This window comes from Pan paniscus, chromosome 7 (assembly GCF_029289425.2).
Source record: "Pan paniscus chromosome 7, NHGRI_mPanPan1-v2.0_pri, whole genome shotgun sequence".
Taxonomy (NCBI): domain Eukaryota; kingdom Metazoa; phylum Chordata; class Mammalia; order Primates; family Hominidae; genus Pan; species Pan paniscus.
Window position 1 is genome coordinate 89,994,353 of NC_073256.2, and position 25,534 is coordinate 90,019,886.

Here is a 25,534-nt window from a genome sequence, read left to right on the forward strand (position 1 = left end):
CTGGACAGTGTTGGGATGAACACTGCCAATTTTTGCCTCTGTGACTCTTTTTTCTATACTTCCTTGGGTGACCAATTTTTCTTTAGATGTTTTTATAACCCAATCAGGTTACAAGGAAATCCTGTGGTTTTTAAAGCCATCCTATTACTTAGGATCACCTGATCTACCTTTGTGTAGTTTCAGGGACTCATTTTCAAGCTGAACTCTCAGAGGGCAATCTTCTAAGTTCTCGGGGGGATGACTCACTGTGTCACTCCCACTAATGGCAATTTAGGTTTCTGTGCATGTACACAGTTAACTATATACACATTCACAAACATCCATTTGTATGCTTTCGGTTTATTAGAGCTTAACCCTTTGGGGGAGAAAGCCATCCCACATGGCTTTTTTTCTTTAATGACAAAAGTTATTATTTTATTTAAAAATTTTTTGATTAATCTACATATAATCTACTAGCAACCTTTTTTTCTACTTCTCGCTTTTATAATCAAGAGGCTATGTTTTTTCTTTAGTTTCTAACTGAATTGTAGAATAATACAGTTTTTTTTTAATAGATTCAATGCCATCCCCATCAAGCTACCAATGACTTTCTTCACAGAATTGGAAAAAACTACTTTAAAGTTCATATGGAACCAAAAAAGAGCCTGCATTGCCAAGTCAATCCTAAGCCAAAAGAACAAAGCTGGAGGCATCACACTACCTGACTTCAAACTACACTACAAGGCTACAGTAACCAAAACAGCATGGTACTGGTACCAAAACAGAGACATAGACCAATGGAACAGAACAGAGCCCTCAGAAATAATGCCACACATCTACAACAATCTGATCTTTGACAAACCTGACAAAAACAAGAAATGGGGAAAGGATTCCCTATTTAATAAATGGTGTTGGGAAAACTGGCTAGCCATATGTAGAAAGCTGAAACTGGACCCCTTCCTTACACCTTATACAAAAATTAATTCAAGATGGATGAAAGACTTACATGTTAGACCTAAAACCATAAAAACCCTAGAAGAAAACCTAGGGAATACCATTCAGGACACAGGCATGGGCAAGGACTTCATGACTAAAACACCAAAAGCAATGGCAACAAAAGCTAAAACTGACAAATGGGATCTAATTAAACTAAAGAGCTTCTGCACAGCAAAAGAAACTACCATCAGAGTGAACAGGCAACCTACAGAATGGGAGAAAATTTTTACAATCTACTCATCTGACAAAGGGCTAATATCCAGAATCTAGAAAGAACTCAAGGCTAGGAAGAAACTGCATCAACTAATGAGCAAAATAACCAGCTAACATCATAATGACAGGATCAAATTCACACATAACAATACTAACCTTAAATGTAAATGGGCTAAATGCTCCAATTGAAAGACACAGACTGGCAAATTGGATAAAGAGTCAAGACCCATCAGTGTGCTGTATTCAGGAAACCCATCTCACGTGCAGAGACACACATAGGCTCAAAATAAAAGGATGGAGGAAGATCTACCAAGCAAATGGAAAACAAAAAAAAAAAGGCAGGGGTTGCAATCCTAGTCTCAGATAAAACAGACTTTAAACCAACAAAGATCAAAAGAGCCAAGGCCATTACATAATGGTAAAGGGATCAATTCAACAAGAAGAACTAACTATCCTAAATATATATGCACCCAATACAGGAGCACCCAGATTCATAAAGCAAGTCCTTAGTGACCTAGAAAGAGACTTAGACTCCCACACAATAATAGTGGGAGACTTTAACACCCCACTGTCAACATTAGACAGATCAACGAGACAGAAAGTTAACAAGGATATCCAGGAATTGAACTCAGCTCTGCAGCAAGCAGATCTAATAGACATCTACAGAACTCTCCACCCCAAATCAACAGAATATACATTCTTTTCAGCACCACACCACACCTATTCCAAAATTGACCACATAGTTGGAAGTAAAGCTCTCCTCAGCAAATGTAAAAGAACAGAAATTATAACAAACTGTCTCTCAGACCACAGTGCAATCAAACTAGAACTCAGGATTAAGAAACTCACTCAAAACCACTCAACTACATGGAAACTGAACAACCTGCTCCTAAATGACTACTAGGTACATAACAAAATGAAGGCAGAAATAAAGATGTTCTTTGAAACCAACAAGAACAAATACACAACATACCAGAATCTCTGGGACACATTCAAAGCAGTGTGTAGAGGGAAATTTATAGCACTAAATGCCCACAAGAGAAAGCAGGAAAGATCGAAAATTGACACCCTAACATCACAATTAGAAGAACTAGAGAAGCAAGAGCAAACACATTCAAAAGCTAGCAGAAGGCAAGAAATAACTAAAATCAGAGCAGAACTGAAGGAAATAGAGACACAAAAAACCGTTCAAAAAATTAATGAATCCAGGAGCTGGTTTTTTGAAAAGATCAACACAATTGATAGACCGCTAGCAAGACTAATAAAGAAGAAAAGAGAGAAGAATCAAATAGACGCAATAAAAAATGACAAAGGGGATATTACCACTGATCCCACAGAAATACAAACTACCATCAGAGAATACTATAAACACCTCTACACAAATAAACTAGAAAATCTAGAAGAAATGGATAAATTCCTTGACACAAATACTCTCCCAAGACTAAACCACGAAGAAGCTGAATCTCTGAATAGACCAATAACAGGATCTGAAATTGAGGCAATAATTAATAGCTTGCCAACCAAAAAAAGTCCAGGACCAGATGGATTCACAGCCGAATTCTACCAGAGGTACAAGGAGGAGCTGGTACCATTCCTTCTGAAACCATTCCAATCAATAGAAAAAGAGGGAATCCTCCCTAACTCATTTTATGAGGCCAGTATCATCCTGATACCAAAGCCAGGTAGAGAAACAACCAAAAAAGAGAATTTTAGACCAATATCCTTGATGAACACTGATGCAAAAATCCTCAATAAAATACTGGCAAACCGAATCCAGCAACACATCAAAAAGCTTATCCACCATGATCAAGTGGGCTTCATCCCTGGGATGCAAGGCTGGTTCAACATACGAAAATGAATAAATGTAATCCAGCATAGAAACAGAACCAAAGACAAAAACCACATGATTATCTCAATAGATGCAGAAAAGGCCTTTGACAAAATTCAACAACGCTTCATGCTAAAAACTCTCAATAAATTAGGTATTGATGGGATGTATCTCAAAATAGTAAGAGCTATCTATGACAAACCCACAGCCAATATCATACTGAATGGGCAAAAACTGGAAGCATTCCCTTTGAAAACGGGCACAAGACAGGGATGCCCTCTCTCACCACTCCTATTCAACATAGTGTTGGAAGTTCTGGCCAGGGCAATCAGGCAGGAGAAAGAAATAAAGGGCATTCAATTAGGAAAAGAGGAAGTCAAATTGTCCCTGCTTGCAGATGACATGATTGTATATTTAGAAAACCCCACTGTCTCAGCCCAAAATCTTCTTAAGCTGATAAGCAACTTCAGCAAAGTCTCAGGATACAAAATCAATGTGCAAAAATCACAAGCATTCTTATACACCAATAACAGACAAACAGAGAGCCAAATCATGAGTGAACTCCCATTCACAATTGCTTCAAAGAGAATAAAATACCTACAAATCCAACTTACAAGGGATGTGAAGGATCTCTTCAAGGAGAACTACAAACCACTGCTCAATGAAATAAAAGAGGACACAAACAAATGGAAGAACATTCCATGCTCATGGGTAGGAAGAATCAATATCGTGAAAATGGCCATACTGCCCAAGGTAATTTATAGATTCAATGCTGTCCCCATCAAGCTACCAATGACTTTCTCCACAGAATTGGAAAAAACTACTTTCAAGTTCATATGGAACCAAAAAAGAGCCTGCATTGCCAAGTCAATCCTAAGCCAAAAGAACAAAGCTGGAGGCATCACGCTACCTGACTTCAAACTATATTACAAGGCTACAGTAACCAAAACAGCATGGTAGTGGTACCAAAACAGAGATATAGACCAATGGAACAGAACAGAGCCCTCAGAAATAATGCTGCATATCTACAACTATCTGATCTTTGACAAACCTGACAAAAACAAGAAATGGGGAAAGGATTCCCTATTTAATAAATGGTGTTGGGAAAACTGGCTAGGCATATGTAGAAAGCTGAAACTGGATCCCTTCCTTACACCTTATACAAAAATTAATTCAAGATGGATTAAAGACTTACATGTTAGACCTGAAACCATAAAAACCCTAGAAGAAAACCTAGGCAATACCATTCAGGACATAGGCATGGGCAAGGACTTCATGTCTAAAACACCAAAAGCAATGGAAACAAAAGCCAAAATTGACAAATGGGATCTAATTAAACTCAAGAGCTTCTGCACAGCAAAATAAACCACCATCAGAGTGAACAGGCAACCTACAGAATGGGAGAAAATTTTTGCAACCTACTCATCTGACAAAGGGCTAATATCCAGAATCTACAATGAACTCAAACAAATTTACAAGAAAAAAACAACCCCATTAAAAAGTGGGTGAAGGATATGAACAGACACTTCTCAAAAGAAGATATTTATGCAGCCAAAAAACACATGAAAAAATGCTCATCATCACTGCCCATCAGAGAAATGCAAGTCAAAACCATAATGAGATACCATCTCACACCAGTTAGAATGCCGATCATTAAAAAGTCAGGAAACAACAGGTGCTGGAGAGAATGTGGAGAAATAGGAACACTTTTACACTGTTGGTGGGACTGTAAACTAGTTCAACCATTGTGGAAGTTGGTGTGGCGATTCCTCAGGGATCTAGAACTAGAAACACCATTTGACCCAGCCATCCCATTACTGGGTATATACGCAAAGGATTATAAATCATGCTGCTATAAAGACACATGCACACGTATGTTTATTGCGGCACTATTCACAATAGCAAAGACTTGGAACCAACCCAAATGTCCAACAATGATAGACTGGATTAAGAAAATGTGGCACATATACACCATGGAATACTATGCAGCCATAAAAAATGATGAGTTCATGTCCTTTGTAGGGACATGGATGAAGCTGGAAACCATCATTCTCAGCAAACTATCGCAAGGACAAAAAACCAAACACCGCATGTTCTCACTCATAGGTGGGAATTGAACAATGAGAACACATGGACACAGGAAGGGGAACATCACACACCGGGGCCTGTCATGGGGTGGGGGGAAAGGAGGGATAGCATTAGGAGATATACCTAATGCTAAATGACGAGTTAATGGGTGCAGCACACCAACATGGCACATGTATACATATGTAACAAACCTGCACGTTGTGCACATGTACCCTAAAACTTAAAAAAAAAAAAAAAGAACTCAAACAAATTTACAAGGAAAAAACAACCCCATCAACAAGTGGGGGAAGGATATGAACAGACACTTCTCAAAAGAAGACATTTATGCAGCCAAAAGACACATGAAAAAAAGCTCATCATCACTGTTCATTAGAGAAATGCAAATCAAAACCACAATGAGATGTCATCTCACACCAGTTAGAATGGCGATCATAAAAAAGTCAGGAAACAACAGAATAATACAGTTTTAAACTAAACAACATAAGATTTAATTAAGATGGAAAATATCTGAAAATACTGCCAGCTCCTGAAAATAGGTAATTTGCCATGGAAGTGTTCAACATGTAAGCTATGACAGGCATCTTTTATTCCAGGGTTAACAACTTCTATGCACGAACACATGCATTCCAAACAATGGAGACTTTTATATCTGAGATATGTAAATTAAATGGCCAGCCTAATTTAGAAGTACTTGAAAGCCCTTTTCGAAAATGTCTATCTGATTTGCTCACCCTGTAAATGCAAAGTGGAGAGCATGAGTTATGCTCCCTTGAGAAGATCAATAATACCCGCGACAGAAAAGGCTTTCTATACAGTTGCTGAAGAAAGTGCTGGCTGTGGGTCAAAGGGGACTGCAGCCTCCCCGACAAGCTCTGGTCTCAAATAGACCCGCTGTCGTCCATGCTACTGTGATGTATTCATTCCTGACGGACAACTTGCTTATATGAAGCTGTTTTAGCTAAGAAAGGGTGGCATTACATTTTCCCACAATATTTTTTTTCCCCTCAAATGCTTTTACACCAGAAAAGGCTTTTAAAACCATTCAGTCTGGGAAACCAAGATGATCTTTCGTATCATTTACCTCTTGTTAACACCTAATAGAAATCTAAAGGGACCCCATTCCCCAACAGAATTAACAGAACCGAGAAATTACCATCTGCAGACAACAGTAAGTTTGTTTGCTTTCAAAGCCGCTCAAGCCCAGTGCCTCCTGACCAGTCAGGTTCTTTCCAATGGCAGCACTGCTAGGGAGGAGAGAACAATTTCTCCTGGGTGGCTGAACTCTTTTCCCAGCTCTCACGCCCTGGAACAGCTAATTTGCCAATATACGTAGGTACCAGGGAGGTATGAGTTCATTTCACGCCAGAGGAGAGTTTATTCCTACCAGAGGTTGCTGCAAAAAATGGAAAGGTTCCTTTTCCTAAAAATTGCACATATATAAAAAATGATTTAAATCTCAACCAGAGGTTTAAAAGAGATGCATGTGAAAGAAAATACCCTTCTCAGTGGTTGCCTTGGACTTGAACTCTTAGAGAAGTCACTCTGTGATGATGATATCTATCATTCAACAACCACCTTGGGTCCCTCCCCAGCCTTTCTCTTATAAAAACCGAATCTTCTTTGCCTGGCCTTTTACTGTCTTCTTTCTTTGCAGGAACCTCCTGCCCCCATTCTCCAGGTCATTTCTCATTGCTCCATCCTTGATTATAGCCAAGTCTCTAGCTTTTCTACAAATCTTGCTATTTTGTTCACTTTGACTTACGTCGTTCGTTAGGACTCAGTGATACCCTATGGGTTCCGACAGCGTATACCCCTCACCAGAGCCAAACATGTATCGAACACCTACCTCATGCAGGGTGCTGGGCTAGGGACAGGATGCTAGTTATACAGCTTGATTTAATAAAAACCAGTGCGGAAAAATCCTTTACCAAGAAATGTAACTTTTAACAGAAATTGAAAACATTTATTTTGGTTTCTTCACCTAGAAATCTGTTGATGCCTCAAACAATCACGGAGAATATATATAAATAGGTGAATATTGCCTTTTTGAAACTGAAAACAAAAACACTAGTATATTATAGAGACGGGTGGAAAGAGTCTACTAGGAAACTACTAGAAAGTGAATTAAGAATTTAAACTATTGCAAATATTTGTTGATTGCTATTTTGTAACATCTGAGAGGCAGATGACCAAGATCGATTTTTTTGAGGTTGTCACTTTTATTTCTTCCATCGTGACATGCATTTTCCTCTTACTCTGTGCAGATTAATCTCTTTAAGTGGTATGCTGCTATACTTCCTAACCACAGTCCTTTGAACTTTGAACTTTAGTTCAGATACGTTAAAAAAAAGTCACAGTACTGACTGGCTCTTCTCTTACTACTAAAAGTGCCTCTGAATTTGGGGGTATTTGTTATAGAATCTGTGGCTGTCACTAAAATAATTTCTTAGAATCAGATATTTTAGATTCTTGTCTAGTTTACTGCTATCAGCTCAAACTTTGTTAGTCATATGTAGAGGGGAGGAAGGGTGAGACTCTGGGGAATAACCCATCTCCAGGGCTAACACTCAGACTTCGGGTGATATTTATTACTACAAGTTGAACATTCCTAATCCAAAAATCTGAAATGCTCCAGAATCCAAAACATTGTGGGCACCGACACGATGCTACAAGTGGAAAATTCCACATGACCGATGGTCACAGTCAAAATGCAGTCAAAACTTTGTTCCATGTGCAAAATTATTAAAAATATTCTATAAAATTACCTCCAGGCTATGTGTATAAGGTATCTATGAAACATAAATGAATTTCGTGTTTCAACTTGGGTCCCCAGCTCAAGAGATCTCACTGTGTGCACGCAAATACAGAAAAATATCAACAAATCTGAAATCTGAAACACCTCTGGTCCCAAGCACTTCAGATGAAGGATCCTCAACCGCATGCGCCCTTGCTTGTTTTGTATAATAGTATTGCTGGGATTCAGGAAGCACAGATCTTTATGTTGAAAGGAAAAGGAAATAAAAGCAAGCCAAAGCCAGTGCTCCTGCCTCACCCATCAAAGGAGCACTGTTTTACCTGGTTGGTAGAAATCAGGTGACAGCTCCCTGGCCACAGCTCTCGCGATGTCGCACTCCTGGCGAGCGGCCAGCGCGGCCTGGTCGGCGGCATCGGCCTTCGCTCTGGCGTGTGCAGTCCTACACGGGGCACAAAAGGACGAGTCAGCATAGGTGGCCCCTTGTTACTTACACAGGGACAAGCAAATTGTAATCTGGGAAAAGAAATGTTAATTATGATTATGGCCCGACACCCACAAGAGCAAAAATTTTAGAGTCCTATTGCCGTGAAATTTCAATGAAGATGACATAGATGAAACTAAACTACCCATGAATTGCCTCAGCCCTTCTCTCAAGGGAAATGAAAAGTAAGAGCAAGGTCTGTGTAGCTTGATGCTAAGTGTGGTTTTCAAAACTCACTGGATCAAATCTCCTGTTGACTTTGGTTGGCATTCCTCCCGCCCCCGCTAAAATTATGGAAAGTAGAATTAGAACATATAAATTAATAGTGTTTATCAAATTCATTTCTACGGTACAATCAATGTAAGAATTTGACTAAGAAAGATCTGCCCACTGGCATGCTGGTGAAGTAGCTCTTTGAAGAAAAAAATTAGTGAAATGGGGATTGGTAGTGTTTATTCATATCCATGTGTAAATGTTCTCACCGTGGCCAATTTCAGGTTACCAGCATGATGCCGTTGGATGTGCAGTGGGGAGATGCGCACTATTGGCGCTCGCCAGCAGGAGCAAACCACAGGGCCCGCTCTAAGAACATGCTCAGAAGGGTTCCTGAGGAGCCCATTTAGCTGACTTTTAGGCATGTTTCTTGTATGAACCAAAAAGGAGACAGCGAGGCAGAACTGGCAGGGATGAAATGGATCTTTCAGTCTTCCATCGCCTCCCTGGCCTGTCCTCACTCATGGAAACCTCTCATCTTTCTGGAGGATTAGGGTGATGCGGAAAGTGGCAGGAAAAAGAATAGGGCTTCTTATGGCTGCACCAGGGAATGATGTCTACCGGCCCCAGAGAGGGTTGGAGGGAAGAAAAAAACTCTGGTTTATCTGCTCTGCAAAGGGAAAGGCCTTGTCCCGTTAGTCTTTAGATGTTTATGGGTACCTATTTCTTATGACTTTGTAAATTTTCTGTTATATTTTATTAGCACTAGGCAGGGCTATAAATAACTAGCAGTGAAAACTTAATGGAAGTCTGAAAAAGGTGCTTACACTTATGTTGGAGACAGCAGGAGAGAGGAGGAGTTGGGAAAAGGCATGGGCTTTGGGTGCTCTTCAGGGAGAACACACGGGCAGCAGCTGGAGGAGGCTGGCAGGCGGAGCTCCTGGGACCAAAACATGGAGGGACCGGGCCTGGCCTGAGACAAGGGGGTCAACTGGTAGGAGGCCCCCTTTTCACATTACTCTCTTCAATAACCTCCTCTTGTCCTGTGCTCTCACGGGACTCCTTTCACTTCTATTTAGGATCTAAGCAAGCCTGAAGGCTTGATGTATTAGAATGTAAGCTTTGTGAAGATTGGAATTTTTAATTTTTGGTCCTCTGTCATAATCCCAAAGTGCAGAACGCTACATGGCACATACTATTTATTGAGGGACCACTTTATGAATAAAGGAATGAATGATGCTTCCTTAGGAAAAGCTGGGTAGTTCTTAAAACTGAATAGAATGACAAAACCATAGAGACAGTAAAAAGATTCAGAGTTGCTAAGAGTTCGGGGTGTAGTAGGGAAGAATGAATTGGTGGAAAGGAGGGCATATCTGGGGGAATTTAATTATTCTGCATGATACTGTAGTGGGGGACATTACATATTTGTCAAAATCTATAGACTGTACAACACAAACAGTGAATGAAGCCTGATGTAAACTATGGACTTTAATACTAATGTATTAATACCGGTTCATCAATTACACCAAATGCACCTCAAAATGCAAGATGTTAATAATAGGGGACACTGTGTGTGTGCATGAGGAGAGGAGGTGTATGGGAACTTTGCAGTTCCTGTTCAATTTTTCCGATAACGTAAAACTGCTCTAAAAAATAAAGTCATTAAAAATGAGTGGATCAACTTCGAATCATCAAAACTGCTATTTCTAAACCATGGAGGATGCTTTAGATTATTTGTGTATGGGGTATCAAGAAATATGAAATGGAAATAACATCAAGAGGGGAGGGACATATTCTAAAACAACTGGCTGTTGGAATAACCCCTCATGGGTGCCATTGCTGATCTACGATGGGTAATGCCTTAGTCCTGTGTGTTGTGCCTGATAATCAACGGATGCCCTCCGCTAATGTTCTTTCAGTTTCTCAGAATCTAAACTTTTTTCCCCCAAATGATTTTCCATTTTGTCCGCTATTCTTAGCCAGAGCCTAATTATGTCTAGGTGTCATAATTAATGAAGCCATAAGAGTATAGCTATGCTGCTTTATAATACTATCTATTAGCCCTTTAATGATAAATTTACAAAACTCAAGTACAAATAACTTATTCTGATTCAATCACAACACACCACCATACAGTCAAATAAAACAGTAGTAGTATATCTACCACTTTTTATAATATGCTAAACTAGAGAACAGACAAATACAGCTTAACCTTTCTGCAAATATATTTTGGAAGCACAGCATCAGTGAAGCCTACTAGTACTTAACCCTTTACTTTTTTACTTGCTGTTTCCTATAAGACCACACAGCAAAGGAGGACCTTTCTATCCAGCCCAGCTCTGTGGCTCAGTGCTACTGTATAGCTGGCCAGATGAGTCAAGACCACATTCAAACCTGAATCCTGAAGTCTGCTCAAGAGCTTTTGGAACCGACGACAAGAAGGAAGAACAGAAACCCACTCTGAGTTTGCTGTTAACACCAGCCTGTACAGCTAAGGCCACTGGCATGTCTAGATTTTGCCCAGGAATAATCTGGACTTGCCTCTGGCTCATGTTAGTGAATTCATGTGATCACATCCCAGGCTCAGTTCCAGAGTGACACACGACCCCTGTAATCAGTCAATTGCGATTGTTCTTGCGTTGGGGGGTGGGGTTCAGGTTAGGCAGTCTGGAGAGATAAGCTGAAACCACTCAAACTGGATGCCCTGATGCTATTGCTGGTCACAGGCAAAAAATGCATACACCAAAGGGGAATACGTGCCCCAAAAGCATTTCATTTATCAAAAGACTGCTGACATTTTACAAATCTTCAGACCCTCAAGAATCTCCAAATACCATTATCACAAATACTTTCTCCCATCAAATGCAGTAAAAAGTAACTGAAAAGCCACTTCTTTAAATTAAGCATCAGCTGTTGACTTTCTTTTAGGGCTATATATTTTTAACAAATAAACCGAATTTTTAACTTGTGAAGAGTTGCACCTTATGGGTGAAGACACCACAGCCATGCTGGCTGGGGAGACCTGGGGAGCTGGTTATGCTCACTGAGCAGCTATGGAACTCCCTCCTGGACATAAGCTCTGCGGAGGTCAACTGTGACCAGCCCCAACAATAAATGGGGAATTTCTGAATGCTAGGCATCACCTGTACTTAAAAACTTAATGACAAATTATTTTCCTAACCAGCAATTTGATGAGTATCTGAGGCTTTCTTTTCTTTAATAACTGAAATAGTGTTTTATGAGCTCTCTAGTTGGCTTAGGAGAAAATAATCTAGTTTCTTTTTCTTAAACATATAAGGCTTTAACAAAAAGCATACTCAATCTTACATGGAACATGCTGAGCATACTCTCCTCCTGCTAAGGTACACGTGGGTCCCTGAGACATCTCCAAGCTCCTTTCAATCTCTTATACATCTGTGAACTCACATAGCTGATAAAGATTTTCATCTAGAATGGAGAACAAGTCTGCTAAAGGTGAAGCGCTATTTCTACTTTTTACATAGTCTTTTCTCAACAATAAACTGCTTCAAAATTGTGCTGATTTTGATGTTTTTAAAAATCTGTGACATATTAAGTCTAAGTTAGTTTACTGATCTGACTCTTAAAACTTGACAGCAGAGGCGATAACCTAATTGATTCAGGGACCGTCCTTGTGATTTGCTTTGATGTACAAGTATTTCAAGAAAATTATTAGAAAAATTTAAAAGTAAAAGCAATTGGCACATAAAAACCCAAGTCTTGGTTGACGGCAACACCATTCTTGCAGTTGCTCAAGCCAAAACCTTTGAGTCATCCTTGACAACTCCCATTCTCTCACACACCATATCCACTGTCAGCAAATCCAGCTGGCACCACCTTCAGAGTATATTCCCCCTACCCAGCCATTTCACATGCTCTGGTTCACTGTCACCTCACCAGGGTTAGTACAAAGGTAACTGACCTCCCTACTTCGATCCTCCTCTCTGCCATTTTATTTCCTTCCACGTTGTCTTGAAAGTGCTTAATAACCAAAAACACATTCCTGGGTTATGGCACCATGGGTAAGAAAATGCAAAAAATAGGAGCTGTTAGCCTTTCTTTTGGACTGTGACATTATTCATTCATGAGAGACCTAGATTTGAGAAAACCAATTATCCTGTGTAGACAGTTGCAGCCCTTAAGAAGAAATCAGTCTGTTAAGCAAGGAATACTCTTGATAGGGATAAGAACCAACTGGCTCCACAGGTGTCAGTTTAAAATCAGAGGTGTGATTTCTGAGTTACCTGCACCTAGTAAGAAATGAGTCTTTCAATGTTGATTTGGTTCTCTGATAAGACAGACTCCTCCACAAGGCTCAGCACAGGTACACATAGGGCCCTGAGATGTCTGTCCCAACTTCTAACTTGCAATCTTTTATACATCTACTAACTGACGAAGCTGATAAAGACTTTGGTCTAGAATAGACAATAATTCTGCTAAAGCTCCATTCTCAGTAAACTTGATTTGGGAAGATGACTTACGTGAACCCATCTTCACCATCTATTCATTACTGAATGTTAATTTTCTCCATAAATTCCTTTTTTTTAAAGAGATAGGACGCGGAATAATAACTTTAAGACAGAATTCTTATGTCCTGGTTTAAAACAAGTTATATCACCAGTGAATAGTTGTCCTCTTTGCCAAGGCAGGAGTTCCTGTCTTCCTTTTCTCTAAAAGCAATATCAAGTTATTTAGATATAAAATGTAAACTATTATGTTATTTAGTTATTTCTAAATAATATAAAATGTAAACTATTATGCCCCATGTTACACTAAGGGACATAATATCCCTAACGAAGTCTGGTATTTGATATTTCAAGGGCCTAAACTTTTGCAGAGGTGTTATGATATAGGCTTTGAAAGTATTAATAGCCAGAGAGTAGGTGAGGTCACTCTGAGCCACAAGTGATTTTTGTCAATGAGATAAAAAGTTAAACCACATTACTTCATCATACAAATGCATCCACACAGATTCGTAGGGAGAGGAGAGGAGCCAAGAGTCACATGAAGAATGTTCACATGCCTTTTGTAAAAGGCTATCCATTATGGGGAATCATTGTCATGTTTATAAAGATCTAGGTGATACACTCCTTCTTACAGTCTGGTGCCAGGAAAAATGTGGTCTCTGATCTTAACTCCTGTGCTTCCTTGTATCATACAACATGAACTACGGGATCGATTGTTTCTCTTTTTGTTAAGGCTACCTAGAAACTTCGAGTAAAACTATCCTCAGTGTATGCACACGGTAATCCTTTCTAATCACATGACTTTATTTTTATACCCCCAATATCAGGAATTCTATCATGTATATAACTCATTATAGTGTCCTGTAAATACTTTTTGGAAAGCAGGATAAATAAATGAAACAAAACATTCCTGGATTAATAAGCTCTTGTAATACTAAGTTTTCTGAACTCTAGCCCCCTGCAGTGTGTTCATGCTCAGGGGACATATGTAATAATTTGGGAATAGCGGTGTCTACTATTCAGCCTCCTTTTGTAAGATTTCTTTTTGTCCATCACCAGAACATTTTTTAAGCTTGGAAAAGAAGTACTTATTTTTAATTAAGTACTTTATAGACTTTATTCCTTAACATTTGATCAAAAACTTAATAAGCTTAAAGGCTATATTCTCTGGATAGGACAGATCAAAGGCACATTTCTAATCCTTGATTGGAATATGCCAAATAATTGGTTATTCTACTTCATTGTGCTTTATAAAACGTATCTAAGACTTACCTTCTCATGTTATTTACGGGTTGAGAAAAATCTGATGTAGAAATATTTAAGGGATGTTTTCTTCTTGGAATAATTTTTGGAGAAAGGTCCTTTATAATGAGGGTCATTCAAAAGTTCAAAAACATTACCATTAAATAAAATGAAAACTTCTCTTTAAAACATAATCACTGCAACCCACCGAATGGGAGAAAATGTTTGCAAATCATGTATCTGATAAGGGGTTAGTATCTAGAATACATAAAGAACTCCCACACTTCAACAACAACAAAACAACCTGATTGAAAAATGGGCAAAGGACTTGAATAAACATTTCTGCAAAGAGACACAAATGTCCAATAAGCACTTAAAAAGACACTCAGCATCATTAAGCATAAAGGAATGCATATCAAAACCACAATGAGATACTATTTCACACCCATAAGGATGGCTACTATTAAAAAAAAAACAACAGAGAATAACAAGCGTTAGCAAGGATGTGGAGAAACCAAAGGCCCTGTCCACTGCCAGAGGGAATGGAAAATGGTGCAGCTACTGTTAAAACAGTATGGTGGTTCCTAAAAACATTAAAAATAGAATTACCACATAATCCACCAATTCTACTTTTCAGTATATACTAAAAAAAACTGAAAGCAGGGTCTCAAAGTGATATTTATACACCCATGTTCATAGCACCATTATTTATAATAGTCCAAAGGCGGAAGCAATCCTAATGTCAATGAATAAACAAAATGTGTTGTGTGTATTCTAGATACTCTTTATCAGAGAGATGATCTGCAAATCATCTCTCTGATAAATGGGATAAATGGGAGAGATGATCTCCCATTCAGTGCGATGCAGTGATTATATACATACTGGAATATTATTCAGACTTAAAAAGGAAATTCTGATACATGCCCCCACATGGATGAATCTTGAAGACATTATGCTAAGTGAAATAAGCCAGTCACAAAAAGACAAATATTACATGCGGTACCTAGAGTAGTCAAATTCAGAGACAGAAAGTAGAACAGTAATTTCCAGGGGGTTGGAGGAGGGGAGAATAAAGCATTATTGTTTAATGGGTACAGATTGTTAGTTTTGCAAGATGAAAATGTTCTGAAGATTGGTTGCACAGCAATGTGGGTCTACTACTATTGAAATGTATATACTTAAATGGTCAAGATGGTAAATTTTATGTTATACATATTTTACAAACCTAAAAATAAAAGAAAGTCACCTAATGTACTACTATTTACAGAGCACCTTATATGTCCAGAGGAAGTGAGGAGAGAAAAAACAAAGGCTGGGCTCTCCGTTGAGAAGTAGCTGCATGCAACCCAGCCCTGGCATGCTAAGAATCTAATAGAGGAAACAGCCGTAATGTATAGCAATAACTGATGGGCATTTTAAGGAAAGAGGTGTCAGAACTTTGTAAAATGCAGGCAGACTTATGCGTGTTTCTCTAGCTTTTAACATAAAGCCTGGCATGGAGGCTGTCTTCAACAAATATTAGCGGATGAATAAATAGGTAAAAAAGAGAGAAACATAAAAGATAACCCCAAGATTTCTAACTTGGTATATGAATAAATGACCTCACTATGGTCTGAGAGTGATGACAAGTTCTGTTTTAGACAAGTAGGATTTTACATGACATAGGCATCTGTAGTTGGAGATACAGGGCTGCTATGCAAATTAAAGGTCAAGGTTCTAAACGGGACTGTGAGCGTCATGTCACAGAAGATGAGTTCAACGAAAGGTGGTTGAACTCACCAAATAAGTGAGTCAAAAAAGCAAAGAACTGGGGACTGAGACAAAAGTGTCCTTGGGTGAAGGAAACAGGAAGGTAAACGGAACAGCAGTAACATACAGGTGGAAGGGGAACTTCTAATAGAGCTGTTCACATTTCTTGTTCTTGCATAAATCCTGGGCTTCTTTTAGGAGGTAAGTGGGCCAGATCTGAATTTGCCTTATCTCTCGGGCAGCTGCATGTTTCTCAGCCTGACTGGCTGATTCATGTGCAGTCACTGAAATGAGTCAGTCCTGGAGAAGGTGAGGGCTAGGGAAAGCTTGCTGAATTTGATAAGAACCTTTCAGAGAGCAGTTCTCACAAGGAGGCCACCCCAGAAGCCGGACTGAAGGGAGCTGGTGAGGAAGTGGGCAGAAGAAGCCGAGGAAGGAGGTGTGGGCCACGTGCTGGAGACTTTTGACCCAGAAAGGAAGGAGGAAATTTGGATAGTAACCAGAAGGATTAGCTGGGTCAAGGAAAAAGACATTTTACTTGTATTTTAAGAAAATGAGAGCTGATCCTGTCGGAAGGTGGGAAGGATGCCCACAGAACAGGAGAAAATGAAGCAGCTCTGAAAAGGTGACAATTGCTGGAGTTAAGTGCTGGATGAGCGAAAGAAAGGAAACAGGAAAGAATGTAAGAACAGTGAAAGGGGTGATCCAGTGGTTTTAAGGATCCTAAAACTTGAAGGAGCCTAAGCTCAAAACAGACCTAAAGTGCTGTGGGCTTTGGAACCAGGCAGACCCAGGTGCACACCCCACTTTATCACATGTTGGCTAAATCACCTTAGTCTCAATTTCCTCATCTGTAAAATAGGGAGAATACTACTTCATAGAGTTGTTCTGGGATGAGGACGGATTTATATGAAGTACTTAGTACTAATATAGAGAGGTACTTAGTAGATAAATGCCCACTATTAGTCTTCTGTTGAAATAAATAGTTGGCAGGGGAAATCTGGGGCTTAAAGTAAAGAGGAAAAGATTTGGAGTCAGCACTGTACAGAAGTTCTAACGAATGGAAGAAAGGCACATTAGAATCTATATGATTCTGCATTGTTCTCTAGCAGGGCTGTCTCTTCTGGGAGAAGAGAAGGGAAAAGGTGGCTTTGATGCAGGGTTGGAAACATGGAGCAAGGAGGATGGGGAGCATAGTGTAACCCATGACAGAGTTCTGGGTAGGAAGGAAGTATATAGAGCCAACGGGGGCCTTTGGACCAGAGGAAATAGAAAGCGTGAAATTAGGATCAAGTGAAAAATCAGGCAGGCCAAATTATTTAAAAATGGATGCATATTCTATAAAATGATACTACATATAATCCTGACTCCATGTTCTTTTTAGCACTGGAGCAAACATCTGAAAGTGCTTGACAAGAACTTCAGAACCTGAGAAGACCTTCTGGGTAACAATGAGAATTACCAATGTCAATGCTGTTTTTGTTCACATATCAGTGTTGTTATGCTTCTTGTCCTTTACCAATGGTCCGCTATGGGTACAAATTTAAGCATGACTAGGAATTAGAGTAATTCAAGACTGTATAATGGGCAAAATACATGACGGGAGCTAGGGCTATTCAGCTGAATGACACACTGACCAAGTGATCGGATCATAAACTGATCTCATCTCCACTTAGCAGCTGCAAATGCCCATTAAATGCACACTGTGGTGCTCAAATGATTCCATTTTATAAATACTTATAAATACATTTTTAAAAATTAAGCAAACACCATTCACTCCTTAAAAGTGACATGCACCCTCTAGAACTCCTCCTTGAACTCACAGTTGAAAAACATTCTCTAAGATATCTGTTTTATATTATCTAAAATGGTTCTCTAGAAATCTCAAATCCACCAGTCTGCTACCTCACTTTGTTCTGTCTAGATATGCCCAACTAGCGAAGAACAAAAAGATCTATTCCTCTATCAGGCTTCTGATGCTGAACAGTATGAACATGAACTTGCTTGGGACTGTGCCCAAAACCATTGTGCATCTTAAGCTCTATCCTTTCCAAGGTACACATTTTGAAGTTACAGAATTTATGAGAGAACTGTTTTGTAAGGAATGTTAAAACATTAGGGGTATAGTTAGTCTCTCAGTGAACTTGTTGTATTCACTTCATGTTTCCTTGTAGGAACTGCTGCTCTGTCACTCTGTTTATTTCACATTTGTTTGGTGACAAGGAATCATTCATTCTACAGTTCAACTAAGAAGCCCATGCATATTTTTACTTTAAATCTTCAGTTTCTTGCTGCAACAGATATTAAGGACAAAAATGTAACAAGCACAAGGGTATTTGCTTTGATTTATATTAAATTTCTGGTTTTGCTCTTGAAACTTCTGCTTTAACACACCTATTAAAAAACACTGTTTGAACTGAAAGGGGCTCTGAGAGTCCACATGATCCCTCCTGGTGACCAGGTAATTACTTTTCCTTCTATAGAGACCTGAGACTCAGAGAGATTAAGGAACATATTCAAAGTCACACAGCAAAGTCATATGGCTATCCAGAGAAATGAATGGGCAGAGCCCAGGTCTCCTAACCTTTAGCATGAAGACTGGTGACTATGTTGTGAAAAGAAGTTTCTTTATCACCATCTTCTAGGTTTGTTTTAGCAAACATTTTATTATCATCTAGCTATACATTTTTCTTTCTACTATAGGAATTCATTTATATCTAGAATTCATCTTCTTGTATTCATGCTTTCTCTGTGAATCTGTCACTGCTCTCCTTACTTCTCTATTCAATCTTTTATTTTAATACATTTATGCTTCCTATTGAAAAATGCACATTTTGAGCTTTCTTCTCCCAATGTATTTTTTTTTTAACGAGTTTCGGCTGACCTTCAAATGAAAGAACACAGTTTAGGAAACATCTTACTAAAGACTGTAGGACAGATTTGGTTTTCATCAAGGTTAGGCTTTAGCAGGAACATTTTTAGGTGGTGTTAAAAATACTACAGATTCATCCAACTCATAGTTGCCTTCCCCAAATCACCAAATTAGTAATTAACGCCTCCAAGTTTAAAAGGAAATATCAGAAGATCATCTAGTTCTTCCTGAATTCTTAAGAAGTTTTCTTATTTTTCCTCATGGGAGTCTCAAATTTGTTGAGTTTACCTATTTTTAGCATTTGCTGTGTTACACCAAAAACAAATTTTTCATCCCAATACTCAACAGATAAAATGATAGCTTATCTGAGGACACTGAGAAAATGGAAGCAGAAATAAATATGTAAACCAGGGTGACTCGTTTCTGTTTAGTACCCTTAAAGAAAAGTAACACTTTGGTACAATTTGGGGAGCAAAGTCAGTTTTGAAGATGAATGCATGTACATCAAGATAAAAATATTTAATTTTCCTTCATTAAAAATGGTGGTAGAAAAGCAAGTCAGGATTCAAGCCAACTAGGTACAAGAATCATGTTAAACCCTGGCTCAAATAACAGGAATCTTTTCCTCTGGTCCTCATAGATTGTTAGTGGACTGCTTCAAAGCTTACATACTTACCAAGCTTATAGGACCTGGGATATTCCTGACCAGCAGCCTGCTGTCTGCCTGGGTATCTCCTCTAGATACACTTTGATGAGCTTTTAACCTTTACTATCTTCGTGGTGGGATTGATTCTGGGCCCTGGGATGCCACGGCTGTTGGTGGGATGGATGGACTCCTGCTGCAGCCACTGAGGAATGCAGGGTCTGCCCTCCTGGACTCCATTCCTTAGTGACAGATGCAATAACTTGAATGGAACTACTCCTCACCAATCCGAGGTTCAGACTGAGTCCAAAGAATCTCAAGAATTACTCTAGGCACAACGGGAATGTTGCACATCCCCCAAACAAGGGGGAAATTTAGGACGTCATTTCCACTGAGGCAGGAATTTCTAGAGGCCCAAGAATTCAGAATCTATGGACTGCCATCTTCTAACTGTGGGGAAGTCGACTGAATCGGCAGGGGTAGGGAAAGCTACCCGCCAACACCCCAGGCCCACCCTCCCCCTTGTTGCAAGTTGTCTAGTATTAGTTTTGGGGTCCAGGGCCTTGCCTGCTGCTTCGCCACTATCTGACAGCTACTTTAGGGGGGTCTCCAGGATTGCCCTAGACATCAGGCTGTACTTCCCAAGTTAGACTTGTTCAATGTGCTAAGTCTTGGCCAGTGATAGGAGTACTGGCAATAGTTCTTCCTGCCTTTTCAATACAATCATACTTGTCTTCTGACATGACAACAGACTTGGTGACAAAAGGATGTGCCCTCGCCTTACTGGCTGACTCTGCCCTACCTGAAGCACAAATGTGAAAAATCCCCTTCCATTTAAGGCAGAGAACCCTGTAGCCATGAGGCTCTCTAGGATCCTGGTGGAAACTTGTAAAATGTATTTAAAATTTTGGACCTAAATGTTGCTGCAACAGACACAATGGGAGATGAGACTTCACAGGCAATGCTTTGTTATGGCATGAAGAAAACAGGGGCACAGAAAGCCCTTTTATAGTTTCATATGGAGTCTTGTGGGCTGACCAGTAACCCTGAAAACATGAGGGCTGTCAGGGCAAGGAGGGGCCTGTGGGGTCCATCATGTTGTTTGGAAGAATCACATCCTGCAGGGGCTCCCACTGCCTTGGCAGACAGGGCTTCTTCCAAGAGCTGGAAAATGGCATTTGTTCCACAGAATAAGAAGGAGAGTTAAGAAGCCTCTTCCCATCCAAGACAAAGGGGCAGCAACTGCACAGAAACTCGAGGGGCGGTTGCTCACTGCTTGCAGCTATGCTGTCAGGAGCTTTTACTAACGTTACCCATGTCCCGCTGTCCTTGTCTTCCTAGTAACACTTCTCCAGGTTTCAGATAACTTTTGAATGTGTGTTCCCTAAAATAATCAACCCTGGCCTGTCTCCCCTGAAATTTTTTCATTGCTGTCCAAATCCTCATTTCCTGATCAACTAGATTTTCTACCTCCAACAAAACCTCAACATACTTAATGATCTACACGTCTAGAAATGCTTTTACATTATTTGCTACTCTGGGCACACAGGTAATTCTGCCTAGTTCTAAATATCATGTTCACTCTTCTTTCCCTACTTATTACATACATTGCATACATCATTCTGCTCCAACCCCTCTGTAATGCTAGGGGTGAAAAGAAAACTTCTTCTCCCTTAAATCTCTCACTGGCAAAAGATCACTGCTGGCAACAGTAAATTATAAATATGAAGTTTCTCTGTAACGCTTTTCCGAGACGTCATAGTAACAACGGCTCAAAGCATGATCTTGTATGGCAGAGTGAAATGAAAAGGTTCTGATTTGATCAGAGATGCCTCTGTTGGACCCTTAGTTCTGAGATACTACAAATATACCTTCTTGCAAGTTACTTATTAAAATACATTTTCCAGGGTGCTGGCATAATTCCAGAAAACAGTTTGTCTATCTTGGCTCTCAAAGTCTGAAATTAATGTTTAAACTAAAACCTTGCCTACTCTAAACATAATGGAAAGACCTAGATTATTTTTAAAATCTTCTTTGTAATCTTAGAAGAAACTATCAGTTTAACCACACCATTTGTAACTACCAACTTAAATGTTATAAGGTGATGAATCCCTTGTATAATGAAAAATCTCTCAACTACTGAATGTTGGCTCGATGGGTTTAATATGATGGTGAATTTTGGGAGAAGAATATATAAATATGTACACACATTTTAAATATGTATACATTGTATTAGACTGAAATACATATATATCTGCACCAACTTAGGAGTATCTGAAAGTTTTTGTTTTCATTTGGGGCACATACTTAACTGAATTCTTCTTATCCTCTAATTTTTTTGGTTGAGTCCCAGGAAAAATAACAAGAAAAACTAATCAACAACAACGATGACAAACCCAACCACACAAAAAACTTCGGGAATGAATAATTTAACCAAAATATTAGATACAACTCTTATACTAGCACTGCCTTGACAACAAGTCAGGATCGCTCATATTTTTAAGTTATAATTTCATTACCTAGAGTACCAGGCTCCTCTGTCAAATAAGGCTTTATTACAGGGCTATTATGTAATTCAATTCATGGCTTAAAAATGTCTCCTATGTCTGGAAAACCTAATTGGAATGGTACTGTCCTTGCCTCTTGGTAAGAAATCATTAAACTGGAATTCAGTAACCAGATTTTATTTTAAAAATAATATAGCACATTTTTATTCAGTTTTTGAAATACCCTTCTAAGCTTTTGAGTGATTTAACCAGTCTTCTTTCTTATGCCCTGGGACCTTATGTTGACCTGAAGTTTAAGTTATGAAGGAGGTGTCTTATCTTCTGTTGTTACTTGAGCCTCTACAACCTCTCTCAAAAGCCCATTTTTCCCGTCCCTTAGCCATCTCCTGGCAAGAAGCCCCACTCCCTGCCATTTGCCACTTGTTCTGGGCTATTTTAATTCTGGACAAGTTGTGGTAGTAGGCTATATTTAAATTGGCCTGCTCTGCGAAGAAACACGGCAAATGCACGTGGCACCTTTTCCCTTTTTGACATAATCCAATTGTGCTCTGGCTCTGAATCAAGCTGTGAGATTCTGTACCACACACCCTGGCTTGACTCCCACTCCCCGCTTCCCAGGTGTTTACCACCCAATAGGTGGGGCAGTGGGTGTTTTCTGGGAGAAATGAGCCATGCCAGGGACTGTGGAGCAGTCACCAAAAACTTAAGAGACTGAATTGAGAAACGTGAACAATAATGAAAGGAAAAGTAAAGATGCTTTCTGGCTCCAGCTGAGTACTGCTGGAATATTTATAGAATAATTTTTTCAAAGACCAATTTCCAGATATAAATTTTGTAAGGTATAATACATTTACTGAGAGAAGCTTACAAGAAACTGCACGCACATAAAAAAGCCAGCTTTCTCATGTTTCTGAGCTTTTAGACATGGACATTCTAAGAACATTTGGTTCTAAGCTGCACCTCCCTTTTGCCTCCTCCACTGCCATTAGTTTAGACACGTCTGTGCTAGACAGAGGGTATAAGCTCTTACCTGGAGTTATACTGTTGCTTCGAGAAGAAAAATAGGTCAGAAATGCCCTGAATCATTAAAAATTACATAAAATGTACAAAACACCTTTCTAGAGAACAGCTGTTGAGGGCTTGTAAACTTTCACAGTTCGAAGTTGACCTAAAGCCAGAATTATCCCTCTATCATGAAAAATCAGAAGACAGTTAACTTTTGAGGAAATATTTTACATGTCTAGGACTTTTGCCTAAAGACCTAACACACATGATGCTGATATTAACATCTTCATTTTGCTGGCAGTGGAATTAAATCCAGCTTAAATTATATGATCATATTCACCTAGCAGATCTACAGGAATTTTAGTATAGAAACCAAGGTTTCGGCCTATTTACTTTTAAGATGTTTATTTTGCCTGCCTGGGCTATGAGAATTTTCCTACTGTCAGCCAAATTTTTATTTGATTTTTTGCTGAATAAACATTACTACCCAAGCAAGTAGTAAATAACAGACTGGGCTTTTGTTTTCTGGAATAAGCAGGAAAACCATCTTAGAAATGTTAAGTTAAAAAATGTTTTCATCCACCTAGACTTGAATTAATTCAAAGCCACTTTTAAATGTCCCTAACACAGGAGGGACCATTCACAGACTATTTGGTTACATGTAGTCAGGGATACAGACTTTCAAACTTATCTACATAGTAGCAAAACAGAGATGAAGAAAATGGATCAAAACAGAGATGTCTGTTTTTACTGGAGGGCACATGTTACTGAATATAATTATGCTTTGAATATCATGAAAACACAACCCCAAATAAATCCCATGTTACCCTTAGTGCTCTGAGCTTTCAGAGAGCGAATTCCAGATTTCAATAAACAAGATGTCATCTTCTTTCCTGAATGCCTTCCCAAGCTCTCTGGTATTCTTTTAAGTAAGAAAATTACCTAAGGTCTTCTTAGTTTTTCTTTTCTTTTTCTAAGATGTTTCTTTAAGCTCATTCTTAAAGCCAGCATGACAACGAAAAATGTGAGCGACGCTTCCACCGTAACTATGCAGAACTGCACTTGGCAAGAGGTTGTATATTCACTAATCTGGATCAAGAACCTGCCTTGGAAGCCCACTGTGGCTACATCACAACAGACAATGGGAGCATAACGTCCTTAAAGGAACTTCCAATCCTTTAATGCAACAGTCATCAGTTTTTCTTCACAGAACAAGGATATGAGGCAGACACACTTCCCCACCCCCTGCTCTGAGAATGGGGAGAAAGGTTTCTGAGTCCTCTTTCTTACGTCAGAATCAAATCAGGAAAGAGACCAATTCTGGCCTTAAAAAACAATCTAAGTGGTTATTATTGAGCTTTTAAAAATATTTTTAAAAATATTCCTAATTATGGTTCGAATTTGATTATATTGTATGCTTCCCTGTAATATTATCAACTAGAAGCACACATATAGCTCATACATGCTCTAAGATTTAAAAGAACGAAAGGGTTATGGGTCATTATTTCTAGGAATAAGAGGGTAAAGGAGAAGTTAAGAGAAAGTGTATATTCTTTTAAGGAGGCCAGGAGAGAAACTAACATTAAATGGACACATAAAACCATAGGTGTTGGGAGCTGGAAAAAAGGGGCACAGGTCAAGGTTTTTAGGTAAAAGAGTCGTGACAGATGGAACAGGTCCCAGATGTCTACACTAGCCATAGGCCCGTGCTCCACTCATCCTGAACAACAGGTTGATCTGAGGCTGTGAAGGCAGGAGCAGGGAGATGACCTGTGAACTCTGCCCTTTGTAACATGGAGGTCAAGTCCCAGGTTCTCGCCTCTATGTGGCAGTAACAGGACAATATATAAAGGAGAGTGGCAGACTCTTCCTAGTCAATGATTTGCAACCTATAAAGTACTACCATTGCAAAAATATAAATACCTGGGATACACTGACGATATTAAGTCAATCAAGTAAGTATTGATAATAATGATAATTACTGTTAACACCGAGTGCTTATTATATGCCAGGTTTAACTAGCATTATCTGAGAAGTTTCTGCATAACATCTGTCATCTACCTTGGGCCACCAGTTGGTGAGTGGCGGAAGCTAGGGTGACCTGAAGGTAAGAACTGCACATGCACACCTGCATCCCACCCCACTGTCCTAGTCGAGCTGTAGATTTTTCCTATGGTGGTCTTTCTGTCCATTCTGTCTGTAAATCCTTGGTTTTCCACATCATCTGAATTAATAAAAGATGAACATTTTCTTCCAAATGATTTTTAAAATTTTTCTCAAATCAATATATACAGTTCTCCTTATTGTATGAGTTGATTCTTGCATATAATGACCTTTTAAGAGATGAAGTTTTTAGTTTAAATAAGAGTATAATCGACCATATCATGTAACAAGTGATTGTTAGCTACACTAGCTTTTCACATTATTTTACTTAAAGATAAAAAACTTACGAAGTTTCAACATCTCCCTTAAGCCCTTG

At 39.2% G+C, this 25,534-nt stretch overlaps 1 protein-coding gene across 3 annotated transcripts in view; it reads right to left on the reverse strand.

The window, feature by feature from the left end:
- The window catches only part of JPH1 (junctophilin 1), an 86,284-nt gene that overhangs the window by 16,473 nt on the left and 44,277 nt on the right, over positions 1 to 25,534 (reverse strand). For all 3 annotated transcript variants that reach the window (XM_014345960.5, XM_014345958.5, XM_014345957.5), the window contains exon 3: positions 8,180 to 8,298. In XM_014345960.5, coding sequence (XP_014201446.3) covers positions 8,180 to 8,298 — 119 coding nt within the window. The remainder of the gene's footprint in view (positions 1 to 8,179; positions 8,299 to 25,534) is intronic.